The sequence below is a fragment of the Vulpes vulpes genome, chromosome 7 (genome assembly GCF_048418805.1).
Source record: "Vulpes vulpes isolate BD-2025 chromosome 7, VulVul3, whole genome shotgun sequence".
Taxonomy (NCBI): Eukaryota; Metazoa; Chordata; class Mammalia; order Carnivora; family Canidae; genus Vulpes; species Vulpes vulpes.
Genome location: NC_132786.1, coordinates 85,171,016 through 85,187,913, shown reverse-complemented (window position 1 = coordinate 85,187,913; position 16,898 = coordinate 85,171,016). Strand labels below are relative to the sequence as shown.

Below are 16,898 nucleotides of genomic sequence, written 5' to 3'. Positions count from 1 at the left end.
CTCATACCAACATCAGTATCAATCGATTTTCCCAGAGTGAGAGGCATCTTAATAGAAGATTTTATGTAATGAATAATAGGGGAAACTACCCAAACATTTTTAGAATGATTTTAATTATCTATATGAAAATTTTCCTTATTCATTATACTAAACATAATATCTAATCCAGAGTAATTGAGTCTCCCTCAAAACAGGAGGTAGGTCGTGCTTAATCTTTTATAAATTAATGAATATAAAACTAGAATTCAGTCTTCTAATTAAAGATATACGAACTAATCATTTTAGCTTTTGTCTAAAGTATTTTTCCATTTGTCTTCCCCTTGGTAATAATGAGAACTAACTATGGTATAATTTCATAAATAAAAAATTAGGTTTCAATGAAAGTTAATATCAGTGGAAGAGAATGTTTTAGGGGACCAAGGTAATGGTTTCCTGTTGACTAGAAGTGTCAAGCAGCCAAGGATATTTCGAAGCCAAATCTTTTTTTTTTTTTTTTTTAATTCAGCAAGGATGCAGTATCTCTTTGTTGGACTTTGGTTCTATACGTTTGTACTGCTTCAGTTTAAAGCTGTGGTAGATTTGCTTTTGGCTTTATGCAAACAGGAGAAAAATACCTAAAAGACATAAATGAATATCTCCTTTCTCATTTATGTTCCATGCATGTTCTACATTGATTTGGGTTAAAATTAGGCTTTGAAATTAAAAGTTACAGTGACATTTCCAATTTCTTTGTGTCCTTCCTTCCTTAATCCAAATAACGGCCTGGTTCTTTAGTAAAAGTGGTAAGGGGTTCAAATCAGCATTTTTGATGGAAAAAAAATTATAGAAAATTCAAGGGTTAGGCAACATCAATTTTGCTGAAGTAATTGGGAAATTCCAAACATATACTACTATTGTTAAATATATTACTTATTGTTAAATAGCTCCATACTAATCTTAAAGAAAAGTGTTTTGTATTCTATAAGGCCAAACTAATGTAATTTATTCTATATAGCCAAACTAATGTCATTTATTTTCAAATGTGGCACAGATTCGGTGTCTTAATGCACATCATTTAACCTTTCTTTGCTTTTGAGTCTTCAAGCAAGTAGGAATATAATGCATTGATAATCATCAACCTAACTCATAGATTTATTCTACAGGATATCCAAGAATGTCAAATTACCTTAAAATGGTTGTACAAATAATAAATAATTGTGTCCTCCCCCCAAATCACTTATTTATTAATTTGCACATTATTACCTTTGCTTCCTTAAAGAATAAAGTTTGTGCAATGGCTAATTTACATAATTTTCTATTTAAATGCATGTAATTAATGGTAGTAAAATTAGGAAATAATTAATGCTAATAATTTAGGGAACTCCAGTTTTCTTAAATCTTTTTTCTATGTAATGCAGTTTACATACACATAATAATCTTTCCATTAGTACATTAATAACATAATTATTCTAAATAGTTTTATGACTTTATAGAGGTCCTTTCTTTGAAGGATTATTGGACTTCTATTTGAAGTCAGCCCCGCTCCCTTGTGTAATTGCCTTCAGTGGTGTGCTTTCACCAAAGATGGAAATGCTTCTATTTCCTCACTGTCTGGTCTGCTTGACTGTAGTAGAGTTGGTTACTCATAGCAATTTCTCCAGTATGCCTGAAGCAGTGCTCTTATGAGGTACCTCCCTTCAACTCTTAAATGGAATTCACACTTCAAGTATGCCCATCAGGGATATTTGAACACTCTGACATTCATAGGCTCACATGCAGTCACAGGTTTGGGCACCCACTAGAGTCAGGTGTGCCCACCCTGGAGATGCGGGGGATGCTCTATCTCCACAGATTTCTTGTTGAGTACCTGTTTGCACATATAAGCACTCTTATATAACTCATCTATATTTCAGTTGAGATTGCGTGTAATGCATGTACATCGTTCAGACCGAACCAATTGGGACATGCACTGCAGGTATTTTTAAATCCATAAACCAAAGTAACACCATTGCTTTCTCAAGAGATCTCTGGATTTCTTGCTACCTTCTGCGTATGGCACTTTCTCAACCAACCATTTCTCCTCAAACCTAGCCAAGCCCATTACTATTTACACAGTTCAGTAGTGTAAGAGGAAAAAATCAGGAGCTAGAGAAGAAATGACAGGGTGGAGATGGACTTTGATCAATGGTTTTCAAACTTTGTTCCACCAAAGGGTAAGTTGGACTGGCTAACAGGAATAAGGGAGTTCCAACTACTTCAGCCAAATATTGATTTTGAATTTGGGGCATCCTTGATTTAGGGCTTTTGAAAGGCTTTTCTTGTCATCTTCAGTATTTTTGTTTTGTCAAAGCATATTGATTTAATTCATTAATAGGCTAGGTAGAGCTAGAGGTGATAGGAAATGAAGTGTGTATGTGTATAAGGTGTGCTCGAATAGCTTCTGATGTAGAACATATAGGCCCAATTAGTTGTACCTGAGAAGTTAAGACTCATATCCCCCTCTCAAAGGCACATGAAATTGCTTTTTGACTTCTATAGTAAAGATGTTTGTTTTCCCATCCTTAAATCTAGAACTTATTTTCTCTGTGGTTTATAAATTTATCTTTTTACTTCTATGATCAAAACCAGTATAAATACATTGTGTGATATACTGAAAGAATAAACAAGCAAATAAAATACTCCATGAGGCCACACAAGGATAAGTAGAGTTGATAGGTAATAGCAAACAAGAATATAATTATTGGATGAATTATTAAGTAACATTCTCGAATTGAATTAGAATTGATTTTATTTCCCTAACAATATATTTAAAATGGAGCTGAAAACTTTAAAGAATTACTCGAAGTCATTAACATTTCTATAGATTAATTTAGGAGCTTAAGTAGTATTTAGCATATATAGCTTTCCACTTAAGATCGTTTTATTTGGAACATAATATTTGCCTGGCTGAAATGATTCAGATCAATGATTTTCAAACTCTGTTTTTTGGAAGTTTCTTAGAAATGCCTTAGGGGCCAGCATGTGGGGCAAAAGAAACAAAGCAGGTGGAATTCCTGGCTCCCTTGTTTCAACCCAGGCAACCTCACATTTATCTCTTTTGTACATCAAAAGTTCTGCTTAGGATTTCAATTAAAAGGAATTCCATTGCTGAAGAGAAACAAAAAAAAAACTGAAAACTCCTGGTTTGGATCTAGCTCTACTCTGCAACAAGGGAATTTATTCCACACAGATTCTAAATTGTATATTTTTGCAAATTTTAATATCAAAATATGAAAATAAATGAATATGAATGTTAATAAATATGTGTATTTTATGTGAATCTTTCTAAGTATCCTTCTGCACATATTCATTCAAAAATTATTTATTGCATGCTTAGTGTTGGGGGTACTAAACAAAATAAGAGGTTCTTGCTGGTAGGGCATTTGGGACCAATAAACATTATGTGATGAGAAATATGACAACAATCAGCATGTGTATGAAACCATACTAAATGGTAACCTAATGGAGAAGCAGTGCTTGGAGAGTGAGGAGGCGTAGAACATGTGGTACTTGAGATATTTTTTAATTAAAACAAGTAATGGGTTAAAATTTTTGACCCATTGCTTGTGGGATAGTTTTAGATTATAAGAGTAACTTGTGTCCATTGTAACAAATTTTAAGTTCAGTTTGCAAGGACAAACGGGAACTGGTTGGGTCAAAAGATGGCTGTGGCCATGGTGGCGGTGGCTCTATTTCAGGCAGTCAGGGGATGCTCCATGTCGGGACCAGATATATTGATGGTCTTCTGGGCCCACACTAAGAAACTTGAAACTTAATTTGCAAGTAGGCATAAGGAAATAATGATGTGTGTTTAAATGACTTAATCAGAATTGTGTCTTAGAAGATCATCTGACAGCAATGTGTGCAATGGATTGTGAGGGAGCAAGAGTGGGACTAAGGAAACAATTCAGCTTAGTTGCAAAGTTCCAAGTGAGAAATAGTGATGGCTTCAACCAAGTTAGCAACACAGGTCAAAAAGAAGACAGATTCAGAGAGATATTGAGGAAAATTGTCAAGAGTTCCCAAGATTGGGATGTGGGAACTGAAGGAGGGGAGAGGTCATTGCTGACATCTATATTGTGACTAGTACAGTTGAGTGGATAGCCAGTGTCATTTCCTGCACAGGGATAGAGGAGCATAGCTTTGGCATAATAAATAAAGATGGGTATGTATGTTGTTCTGTGAGAGCGTGTGAGCATGTACAGATGTTCTAGACCTGGGTCTGAAAGTGTACAAGTGACAAGTGCAAGCCTTGGAGTCCCTGGGTTCACATCTTTATCCACCACTTCTTAGCTATGTAGCTCAGACCTCTAAGGGTATTTCTTTGTCTGTAAGTTGGGAAAAATAATACTTACCTCGTAGGTTGTTATGAGGTAGAGCACAGCATTTAGTGGAGCTTTATGAATGTTATCAAATATTATATAATTCCTCTTCGTCAGACCTCAGGTTTCCCATCCATAAACTCATGGGAGTTTGCTAGCTTAGATGATTTCTGGGGATCTATTTAGCTATAAAATTTTTCATCCTAGTATGTCTACTGTCTGTATGTGTGTAAACAAAGTTTTACTCAAAAATGTCAATCATTTCTAGGAACTTGCCACATCAGACTCAGATTCCCCAACAGCAGACTACAGGTAAGTCCTAAAAGTAATGTTGATATATTGATGTATGAAGCTAACAGACTGAACGATAATTGTAGTACCATATAATTGATGAAACTTTTTACTTCATCAAGTAAGGCAAAACAGTTGTGTCATTCCTTAATCAGAGTTAGAACCTCAGAATAATAGCTTAGATTATTGGATAGATTGGCATCAGAGTGATAAACATAGGGTAAAGGATCTTAGAGCAAAAGCATCCATGGAGGTCCTGTCTAATTAAGGAAGACTGAATAAAATCCCCTTCCTTTAGCGAAGCTCCCTGTTTTTCCCCTTGGTATGAAAGATTCTTAGCTTGGACCCATCCAGGATTTGTCTCAGTAAGTGAGCAGCTTGAAACTGACTCTTACAAAAGGAAACCATTGTGACTAATCACTGAGGCTTCGGGGGGATAAATGAGAAATGGTTGGCCTGGTTTTAATGCCACTTTAAAAAGCTGTTATAATATGACCAGTGACAACAAGATGGCGGATGATTCTCCCTTGACTATTCTATTTCCCTAAGACTTGCTTTCTTCAAGTTTATTTCTTTCAAGTGTCCCTAAAAAATTTCCACAGCCAATTATTTCATTCATCTCGGTACCAAGTAGATAACTTATTCATGATTGTCTTCTAATTAGTGGTTGATTCCTAGTTCTAATTGCCAGGCAACCAGTAATGCCTTTTGTGGCTCTCTTGGAAAAGCAAGAGAAGTTTTAAAAATGTAAGTTGGATGTGGAATTCTGAGTATGAATAGTGGTATTGTAGTAGGGAAGCTATTAAGTAAGTCTCTTAAAAACCTTGCGCACATATAGAAATTTATTGGATGTTTCCATTCAAAAATTATTTTCTCTATTACTGCTTTCGGGAATTTAAGGAGATTTTCGTTTGACAACTTTTCAAAGATTTGAGGCAAGTATAATGAAGTTGTTCATCAGATTTTAATTATGCGATAATGTTTATCAGAATTTCCCCCCATAGTTTTGATCACTTGTTTTAATTAAATGCTAACGTGTTTCAACAAGGGTGTTCAATATATTGATGTGGTGGTGCTACTGTGTAAGCATTCAGGAGATTGATGAAGGAACAAACTTTGTTATAAATATCTGTTACCTAAAGAGCAAAGACAAAAACAAATCCCTGTTAACCACTAATTGCATGGCTTTTTTCTTTTTTTAAGAGGAAAAATTTTATAGGAATATTTCTGCATTTCCCTCATTAAATTCATAAAGTTATAATTCTTCTAATATGCCTTTCCTCTGATTCTTAACTATTTCATGGAAAGAGTGAGTAGGAGATGACAGTTTCTAGCAAAACAGTGAATAATTTGTGTTTTCAAAATCCAGATTTTATTTATCCCCCCATTAGAGGAAATAAGCCTGAGTAGATGATATTAGAGAGACATATTTGATAGTGGTATAGATTTTCAGCAAGTAGACTTGTTAGTGTGCTAGTTTTTAGTAATAGGCAGCATTTTCAACTACAAGGACAATTTATGCCTGAGCAAATGGGATAAGAGCCAAAGAATTTCCCTAGGGGAATTTTAGGTTGTTCAACTCAATTTTCTAGATTATTTTTCTAAAACAGATTTTGGGGAGCAGGCATTTTGTTTGAGTCAAGGAAGCTTTGATCTCCTTTTTTAGTTGATACGATAGCCTATTACCTCCTTGTTTTCTTATATTTTTCTGTAATTTGGAGCACATTATTGACTAAAGTGCACTATCTCCTCTTGGTTGTTTTCTTCTTGTCACTGTTGTTTTCGATGAGTTCCCGAAGTATCTAAGTGCTAAAGGGAGAGAGACCACCCTAGCATTTTTATAATTATGATAGATTGTCGTGTTTCTGCCTCTGATAAATGTACAACCAAATAGAGTTATGCCTCCTGGAGAGAAGAGCTGAATGGGCAGGTTACATTCCTAATTCCCATTCTGTTTGAATGAAAAAAGTAGTTTGTTTCTCAGTTTCTCGATTATTTTGCTATGTATACGCATCCATGGATTTAGTGCTATTTATGTATTTTCACGGCTACAACAGCTTTTTGGTCACTCCTTCCTGGTCTTCCCAGGACCACAAAGAGGCAACCACACTTGTGCATGATTATCATGAAATAATAATTTGCCTTTTCCAAGCACCTCAAGCCACTGTGCAAGGTCACAGTTGTTGTTGTTGTTTTTTTTATGAAGATAATTTAAGCACAAGGTTTGTCTCTTGGATACCAAGTAATTTTATTTGTAGCTACTTATATGGAATTTGTCAGGGAAGAGTATATTTTGAAGTTTGTTCTATTGAGTTAGTGATTTTATTTTATTTATTTTTTAATGATCACCAAAAGTTTAAGATACAAACTAGCTGCCAGTGTTGTAATCCTGGACTTAAGCGCTAGCTGAGATAATAGAGCAGTTACAAGCTGACAATAGCACTGGCTTTTGGACGAGGCCCAAGCCATTCGGTTTGATGCCCCTTCAGGTTTTCTCATTTTCTTTGCCCTTCCAACCTACACGGTATTTTCTAAAAAGCCACGATTAAAAGGTACAGTCATACATCCCGCAGTCAACCTCATTCTTTTTGTTTATTGTGGGAAGAATTTTTAGACCATTCCTTCTGAGAAGTACAAACCATTACGGCTTTGGCCCAAGAAGGAGAGGACCAATTTAGAATTTTTCCTTTTTAAAAAAACAAAAAACAAAGTGCAGAGAAATAATGTCAACATAATTATTTTTAGAGTACAATAAGAAGATAGAAAATTGCTCCTTGTCATTCTTTGTTTTGCTCAAAATCTAAAAGTGTCCATGCCCTAAGTCATGCCTATATTCATTCTTCCACACTGCAGGTAAATGGTATCCCTGAAGAAAGGAAATTGACCGAAGCAATGAATTTGTAATCAGACAGCATAGGTGTTGTATCTAATTTCTTCTCTTTTCCAATAATGCATGAGCTTTTCTGGCATATGGTGTGCATGTTGACAGTATTAAGTATGTAGCAAATAACACTGTGTAACTTTCATTTTACTAATGTATTTTTTTTGTACTTAAAGCATTTTTGACAATTTGTAAAACATTGATGACTTTATATTTGTTACAATAAAAAGGGACCTTTAAAATAAATATTATTAATGAAGCTTAATATCGGGTGAAATTTATTTCAGAAAATATTTGATTGCTTTCTCTATAGTAGGAATCTTCTGTTGCTAGGAACAGGCTCATGTGGTCATTCTTTATTCAGTAAGATTTCAGTAAGCACGCTCTATAAATATGGAAAATGTCTACTCTCTGTGTTGGAGGTGAATAATCCATTTAAATAATACTGTGATCCTTATGGCATGTTTTAATCTGTTCTTTTATATACTACTTCTTGGAGTGTTTTATGGCTTATGGATCTGATGATACCTAGTTTATGAAGGATGGCTCAGGCTGCATAATTACTTGTTTTAAAGATTTTATTTATTTATTCATCATAGACATAGAGAGAGAGGCAGAAACACAGGCAGAGGGAGAAGCAGGCTCCATGCTGGGAGCCCGACGTGGGGCTCGATCCCGGGACTCCAGGATCACACCCTGGACCAAAAGCAGATGCTGAACCGCTGAGCCACCTAGGGATCCCCTAATTACTTGTTTCTGTAATCAGATACTTGGTTTTAGAAGCAAGCTGGGAGCTATTACTCAAAAAAGAGGATAGTTACCCACTGTTCGTGATATGAATTAGCTCCAATACCTTGAGTTCCCCTGTAATAACACTACTCTCAAGGCTTTCCTCATACCATAGTGGTCTGCCTCATACATGTTGGGTACTCTTGGTTAAAATGTGGTTGGTTATCAGACCAGCTCGCAGGGCCACTTTTGAAGACTAGACCAGCTAGAAAACCTCTCTTCTCTGGGCAGATATCTGTGTTACTTGTCAGTTGGTCAGAGGACACACAAATGTTATGTAAACCTGATTTGAAATCTAAAAAAAAATCCCTTTTAGCATTGTATGCAACAATGTGTCTTTCACCTAGGCATTCTATCATGTCCTTGACATCGGAAACACCCCTACCCCCCCAACCCCCACTGTCTCCTTTTTGGGACTTAGCAGAGGGTATAGGTTCTTTGATTTCTTAAAGGGTGTAGGTTCTTTGATATCTTGTATTTTTATTCCTTCCCAAAACACATAGAGGGTTGCCACTTGCTATTCTTCAGGAGTTACCAGCTTGACGTTGTAAATATACTGGGTCAGTTCAAGTCCTAGGAGGAAAGGTTGCCATGACTCCAGATGACTAGATTGTGACACAGTGGCAGAGAATTAACAAACATTGCTCCGTCCAGTGAAATAAAACTGTTAGTCCAAGTGAGCAGGAGCTTGGTAGTCCAAGTGAGCAGGAATAATAATATGTGATCCACAAATAAGGAACTACAGATCAAGGGTTAGGAACTTGATTCATCTGTTCTAGGAAAGAAGCCACTGTGAGGGTTGGAAAATGCAGATGGAGTTAGCACTGGTTTTTGCACTGACCATATTAAAGAATTGAATGGGATAAAAATTATCAGTCAGCATCTCACAAATTGGTGATAATTGCCTTAATCTCTGCCTCTGAAAAAGTGATCTTGCCTCTGATTTGATATTTTGATGGCGAGGAAGAGTTCAAGGAGTTTCCTAATGGTCATTGCTATCTTAGTAGTCCTTAATTTATGGGTCAAAAGGGGGGCATTCTGCTCCATGCTGAAGATTTCTATCCCAAGTAAACACCCTCAGAGTGGGCAAAAGAATATATGGTAAGTTTGGGATCCCAAAGACGAACTTAAATTAGAACACCTTTTCTCAGTTGGCCACAGTAAGGCTTTACCCTAAAAAAATCAACTGCAATTGTTGTCAGCACCTTCAGAAATTCCAAAAAAACTCAGATCTGGATTCCAAATACCCCCTAAAAGTCTGCGAATTTTCCTTCCTCCAAGGGGCAGTCACCCAATAAATTATGACCTCTCTTTATAAAAGTTCACATCTTTGTAAGTCTACAATGATGATAGAAAAGAATGTTAGGTGCAAATGTTAAGGTTAAATTTGAGGCTAAGAGATTTATTCAGAAAATAATTAAAAAACAGCATTAAGGCCAGAGCCTCCAAGTACAGATATAGCAAGTAGGTGGGATATGTGGCTTCTGGGATCAATGAATGGTGCAGGACTAGAGCTATCACTTCCTATGTCCTGACTATACCCAATTGAGTGGATGGATAAAAACTTTCTAGCAAGCCACTATCTGATGGAACAACTGCAGAAATATGCAATTTGGATATCCTGTAGAGCCCTTACTAGCTGCTTATTTATTGCATACCCAGTGTCTTAATGTGAGTCAAGTCATGCTCTGAGGATATGGTGGTAAGCCAAACAAAGCACAGGCTCTGCCCATGTGGAATTTGCATTGTAGTGGGAAAGACAGACATTAATCAAGTAGTCATACCAATAAATGTCAAAATGCAGTCGTAATAAATGCTATGAGGGAAAATAATTGGTGATATAAAAACATATCACAGAGTACTTGCCCTAGTCTGCAAGGTCAGAGAAGATTTCCTAAGGAAGCTTGTGCTATCAAAAGGAGGAATGAAAACTCATTAGATGAAGTGGTGTGAAAAAGAGTATTTGAGGTGGAGAAAAGAGAATATCTATCTAAATTCTATTGGGAGAAGAGATCGTAGTAAATACAGTTCTATCAGAAAGTCCAGTGCAGCTGGAGTGTGGACAATAGGAAGAAGATGTTGGGAAAGTGTGGAGGAGGGTGAGAACCAAGAGTTAGGCAGGACCAAGCCATTGCATGACTTGAAAGGCAGACAAGTAAAGTCTGAAGGGTTTTAAGAAGAAGGGCTGTGATGTCATCTCTTGCATTTTTATACAATCCAGCTCTTCCATAGAGTAGGTGAGTGGAGTGAGTATGGCTAGACCAGCTAGTAGGCTGTTAAAGGCAATCAGAGAAATAATAGCTTTGATTAGGCTAAAGATGCAAAAGGTGGTGGGAAATGGACAGATTCAAGAGCTATTTAGGCGATAAAAAAACAGTAGTTGTTGGTACGTCGATACTTTAGAAGTGGTGTTCAGTAAAAGAAAGGGGCTGATTCTGATGTTTTGTGGTTTTCTGGGGAATTGTTTTTGTTTTTGTCAAATGACAGTGTTGCCCATTGTGATAGAAGTTACTGGATAGAACTAAAATTGAAGAAAACAATATGAGTTCAGTTTTAGGCAAAGTACCTTTCAGAAAACCAAGCAAGGTCGGTGAATTTGAAGCTCAAAGTAGAGGTCTGGACTGATGATATAATTAGTAAGTCATCTGGGTTAGGTACTCAGTGTAGTCATGAAGTTGATGAGAAATCTGGCCTTTAGTATCACCCAAACGTTCAGAGGTCAGCCAAAATTTGTTAGTTATTCCTCCAATAGCTAGCAAAAAAGATAAAGTATATAAAGTTGGGTATTTGCCAGAATCTAATGGTCAGAGAAAGGCAGGATGGTATTTTATTCACATTTCACAGAATTAAAATGTAATAGTATGATTTTTGTAGACATTTTACTACTTTATTAATCTTACATTTTTAAATGGTGTAGATGTACTACACAGATTTCTTTGGTCAGATCATCTCACTTTACATTCAATAATAGACTGTAGTTCATCTTAGGTAATTTACCATGTAGTTTTGGAACTGATGTTTATATTTGTAAAACTGTGGCAACCATGGGGATGTGCTGCTTGGATCTTCCTTCAGGAAAGAATTTGCCATTCAGCTGCAAAAAGGGTGGTTAACTGCCAGCTACCAGCTGTTAGCACCTTCAGGATCTGCCTTGACCTTTGAACACAGAAACGCTTTTCCTGGGCAGCCACCCTCCATCCATGGCTGAGCATGGTGTCAGTACCAGGGCCTAGGACTCCTCTAATGGAAAAACTTTACTCTAGAGCTCCTGGGTAGGTTGGCTGAGACCCTCCGGTTTGCATTGCAGTTGGATGACCTCCTTACTGAATCTTGTTTCCTCTCCACCTGCTTTCCTTTTAGAGAGGTCAGATCTCCATCATGGACTGAAGATTTGCCTTCAATTCAAAATAGTAATAAGAGCTGATTAGAGCTCCATTACAAATATAGAATATAAGTCTCTGTGTCCTAAAGTACATGATTTTTTGGTGAAGATTCCACATACATGAAGCCAAAACAGAAAAGTGTCCTTCTTAAAAGTGGATTTTATTGAGTCAGAAATCTGTTCGCTAGTTACCACCTCAGTAACTAGTGTGCTATTTGTTTTTGCACCATTTTCAAACAATATGTAATTCCTTTCTAATCAACTGGGAATCTATTGATTGCTTTTATAGAGCAAATTCACAAAAGGCAGCAATACAAAGGAAATTTTGAATTAGTTTGGTTTCCCCAAAACAGGTTGTAAATTTGAGGATGATCCCAAGAAGCCAGAATATGGAAGCAGAAAGATTAAGGAGTCTAGGAGGTTCTGAAGGAAAGCCAACATAGAGTATGTTGTGGATCTGGTTATTTTTCTGGAAAGCAGAACTCTGTTCTACTGGGGATCCTCTAATGAACTCTGTAGAATACACCTCAGAATTTCCCTTCAAAATGACAAGAGATTTAGACTTTCATTCACAGAATCACTATCTTGCAGCTGAGTTACTCCAGGGATCATTAACTCTCCTGTATTCCTGGGCTTTGGCTGTGAGTGGACTGAGGAAGATCTTGGTGCTCTGGAGAAAACCCTGGGACAGGGAAGCTGAGAGATATTATGAAAACTCAAGGTGAGAAAAGAAAGCTAAACAAACTGTTAGTAGGATTTCTTCATCAAGCAAAGGACACTGCTGGATTTTGCACAATATTGTTGATACCCAATGTTAAAAGGCAGTTACCATCATTTGAACTTAGTAGTTGACATTTCAGTTTGCAGTGGGATGAAATCATTGACACATAGCATATAAGTCAACTTGTGATATACATGACGTTCATATTTAAAGGAGAATTGCTTGATGAGTTTTTTGCTCTACACTGAAAACTCATGCCAGGAGAGGATGGATTTTCATTTGGGGAAGAATTATTTTGTGAGCTGTGCTGATGTGACAAAAATATCCCAGAAATCACAGTGATTTAACACAATGAAACACTATTCACTCATATCACAGGTCCGTCTTCCTCCATCTTGTATGCTGTATGATCTGGAACACATGGTGTCCAGGATTTCTGAGGGAAAGGAAAGAGTTGAAGGGTCACATGGGATGTCTTTCAGAGCTGGGCTTCAAAATGGCTTCCCTCACTTTCATCTATATTACCCGGTATTGTCATGTTCTCCAAAGGTAATTTCTGTGGATGTCAGGAAATGTAGTCTTCCTGTGTACTTAGGAAGAGGAAATGGCTTAAACATGTAGTAAACATGAACATTATTTTGCCACACATGTTGACTGGGTAAAACATGTGATTAGTGATTATAAACTAATCAATGCATATAACAATGAAGGATATAATTACATGAATAAACAGTTCTATCATCCCAATGACCTAAATGGTGAATTAGAATTTTCAGTTGGAAATAAAAACAACTACTACAAAGAAATGGAGTAGATATAATAGCAAGCTAGATACACAAATCTTGGAGAAATATTGCATTAAATTCTTGTAGAAAAGTATATGATTATAGATTCACAATCCCTTATCTGCAATTCCCAAATCCTAAGATTTCAATTTCTTCAAAAGTTTATAGCAAATCTATCTAATGGTAGAATCTGACCTGCACAGAAATGGGGAGGTTTATTTTATCTTTCTTAATCCCACTTGGTGTGACGCTTTGCTATAGAAACATTAAAATTTTGTTACATGATATTGCCCTTACCCTACTGAGTATGTTACATAATGTAAGATTTATGAAATCTAGAAAAAATTGAGTGGTCCAAAATTGATGTGGTCCCAAGAGTTTCCAGAAATGTATTGTGGACTTATACTAATTTTTATAAATCTAATGTTTAATTTTCATATGATGTTTATATAATAAGCTTTTTATTACCTAAATTTGGGGTTCCATGTGTGTGCCTAAAGCAAATTAAGTGGTAAAACAATGAGAAAAATTGAGATAAATTGGTCTAACAGAACAATACATTTCCTAGTTCTATCCACTGAGAGGACCCAGAAGTAATAATATCCCACAAAACCTAGCACTCATATTTTGATTTCTAGGAGCCAGGGCTCCTTGACAAAATGGCTGATTTCAGGGCTTCAGAAGAGAAAGTGTAGATGAGCCCAGAACCCAGAAAACAGGAAAAAGAATAATGGACAATTATCAGAATAATTCAGGAGTGAGCTAGAAGGAGCTCAGCTCACACCAGCCAAATATGAGACAATTTGGTTAACAAAATAAATACAGTAATGTATTATAATCTATAGGTAAAATAAGATCCCTGAAACTATACTGATATAAATGAATGAGTAAACGAATGAATTGATGAGAATGAAAAGTGTACCTTACAGGTAGAATGCCAGCTGATGCAGAAAATACGGTGGGATCATTTTGTGATGACCACAGAAGCAACTGTTTCACACAAGAATCATAAAAAGATAATTATATGGAAACCAAGATCTGGGCACCATTGCTTCTATTTTTTTAAAAGATTTATTTGTTCATTTATTTTTTTAGAGAGAGGAAAGACAGACACACAGGGGGAGTGGCAGGGGGAGAGGGAGAAGGAGAGAAGCCGACTCCGCACTGAGCAGGGAGCCCAACGCAGGGCTTGATCACAGGACCCCAAGATCATGACCTGAGCCAAAATCAAGAGTCAGATCCTTAACCAACTGAGCCACCCAGGTGCCCCTGGGTATCATTTTTTTAAAGTCCTTCAGTGGATAGAGCTAGAAACTATAAAGATGTGTAAGCTTCTTCTATCTCTATGATAAAATGGGATATTTACATAGTCTCAAAATATCTCCTTACAAGGTAGTAATGAATTACTATATTAGTTTCCTAGGGCTGCTGCTGTAGAATACCATAATCTGGGTGTCTGAGAATAGTAGGAGAGGCTAGCAGTCTGAAATCAATGTGTCAGCAAGGCAACCTCAGGGGAAAATCTTTCCTTTTTTCTTCCTAGTTTCTGGTGGTTTGCTGGCAATCCTTGGCATTCCTTGGCTTGCAGTGGCAGCCCTTTGAGCTCTGCCTCTGTGATCACATGGCATTCTCCCCTTGTGTGTCAGTATCTCCTCTTCTTAGAAAGACACCAGTCAAATTGGATTAACAGCTGATCCTAGCCCAATGTGACTTCTTAACATCTACAATAACCCTATTTCCAAATAAGTTCACATTCTGAGGTGTTAGAAGTTAGGACTTCGATATATCCTTACCCATGCCCCATGTTTAATATGTTTATTGCTTTCAAGAACATAAAACCAATGTACATCCTAACCTATGCAAAAACAGGTTGGCAAATATGACAAAAATAGTAATACTCATTTCTGGTATTAGTTCTAATCAATATTTCTGTGATTACCAGTGAGGATAAACACTTTTTTCCCATAATGTTCTGGCTATCTTTTTTTATTGTGGATAACAATAAAAGATAACATTAAATTTATCATTTTAACCATTTTAAGTATACATACAAATGCTAAGTACCTTCACATTGTTGTGCAATAGATCTCTAGAAATTTTTCATTTTGCAAAATTGAACTCGTTGTAGACTAATATACACTGTATATACCCATTAAACACTAATTCATCCTTCCCTTTTCAACAGCCCCTGGCAACCATCTTTCTACTTTTTGTTTCTCTGATTTTGACTACTTTAGCTGCTTCATATGAGAGGAGTCATACAGTATCTGTCCTTCTATAACTGGCTTAGTTCACTTACCAGAATGTCTTTGAGGTTCAACCATATTACAGCTTGTGACAGCATTTCCTTCCTTGTTAAACTGCTATAATATTTAATTATAATATTTAATTGTATGTCTATGTTATGTTTCCTTTATCCATTTGTCTATTAATGGACATTTGGGTTTTTATTTAATTGTATGTCTATGTTATGTTTCCTTTATCCATTTGTCTATTAATGGACATTTGGGTTTCTTCTACCTCTTGGCTATTTTAAGTAATGGGGCAATGAACATGTGCAAATATCTTTGAGATCCTGCTTTGATCACTGTCCTTTAGCATTGGCATGGGGAAACCCATCACTCTACTCTGAAAATAATGGAAAACACCCCTTTAACCAAATGATCCAAGTTACTATCACCAGTAATGGGACAATTGATCTAATGTGTCTCCGGATATGGTATAACAACAAGAACCACTGTTTCTGCAATATTACTGCCCAAAATGCCTGCCCTGAATCTAAATATGACAATATAAAATTTAGAGACATTCTACAAACTAACCGGCCTTACTCTTCAAAACTATCGAGCTCATGGAGATACAGACTGAGGAACTCCAGATTTAAACAGACAAAAGCGACATTACAACCAATGGTAAAATGTGATGTTGGGCTGTATATCTCAGCTCTTTTAGAAAATAAATTGTATAGCTAGAGACATGAGTGGATATATAGATAGACATGATGAAACAAGTTGGTAAAATATTAACATTTCGTAAATTTGAGTATATGGGAACAGTGGTACTATATTTAAAATTTTTTGCAAATCTGAAATTAATCTCAAAATAAAAATTCTTAAAAATAGCATGCTAACTAAAATATGAAGAACAGATAAAAAGGCAAGAAATTAATGCAGGGAAAAGAAGAGCAACTGTTCAGGAATATAACAGGGATGAAGAGATGGCCAGAATTGTTTGTCTTTGAGAAATATTAAGGGGCACAGAATTGATAGGATTTGCTGACAGATTGGCAATGTGGGGGGAAGGAGGAATCAAGATGACTTCCAGAGTTAGGGCCTTACTTTCCGAGTATATTTTTGATCCATTTATTGAGTTTGAGAAGGTTGGGCAAAGAATATCTTAAAGATTGAGTTAAGAGTTAGTCGTGAACTTTTTCTAGTTACAAAGGCTGTCTCACACTAGGGCAAAGAGCAGGGTGGATGTGCCATCTCGGGAATTTTCACTGCCATGTGCCAAATTTTTGTGTATATAAGTTTGTAGCAAGCCTCTAAAACAAATTTTATTGGCTACAACAGAGAGTATTAGTAAAATGTTAACTAGTATGTATACTAGTGCTTGGTAATGTCTGTATCAGTGCAAAGTGTTCAAAGGTCTGCCATGGATAAAGATAATGAAGTTCAGGGGTCTTGTTTCAGGTGAATGTGTAACACAG

General features: G+C 36.4%; 1 protein-coding gene across 8 annotated transcripts in view; it reads left to right on the top strand.

Moving 5' to 3' along the window:
- The window catches only part of SGCE (sarcoglycan epsilon), a 69,163-nt gene extending 61,386 nt beyond the window's left edge, over positions 1–7,777 (top strand). For 4 of the 8 annotated variants that reach the window (XM_026003781.2, XM_026003780.2, XM_026003776.2 and 1 more), the window contains 3 exons: positions 4,609–4,652; positions 5,532–5,566; positions 7,485–7,777. In XM_026003781.2, the coding sequence (XP_025859566.1) occupies positions 4,609–4,652; positions 5,532–5,566; positions 7,485–7,535 (130 nt within the window). In that variant the 3' untranslated portion in view covers positions 7,536–7,777. The remainder of the gene's footprint in view (positions 1–4,608; positions 4,653–5,531; positions 5,567–7,484) is intronic. The other 4 variants (XR_012002665.1, XM_072764291.1, XM_026003779.2 and 1 more) reach the window with 1 other exon arrangement.
- Positions 7,778–16,898: the final 9,121 nt, after the last annotated feature.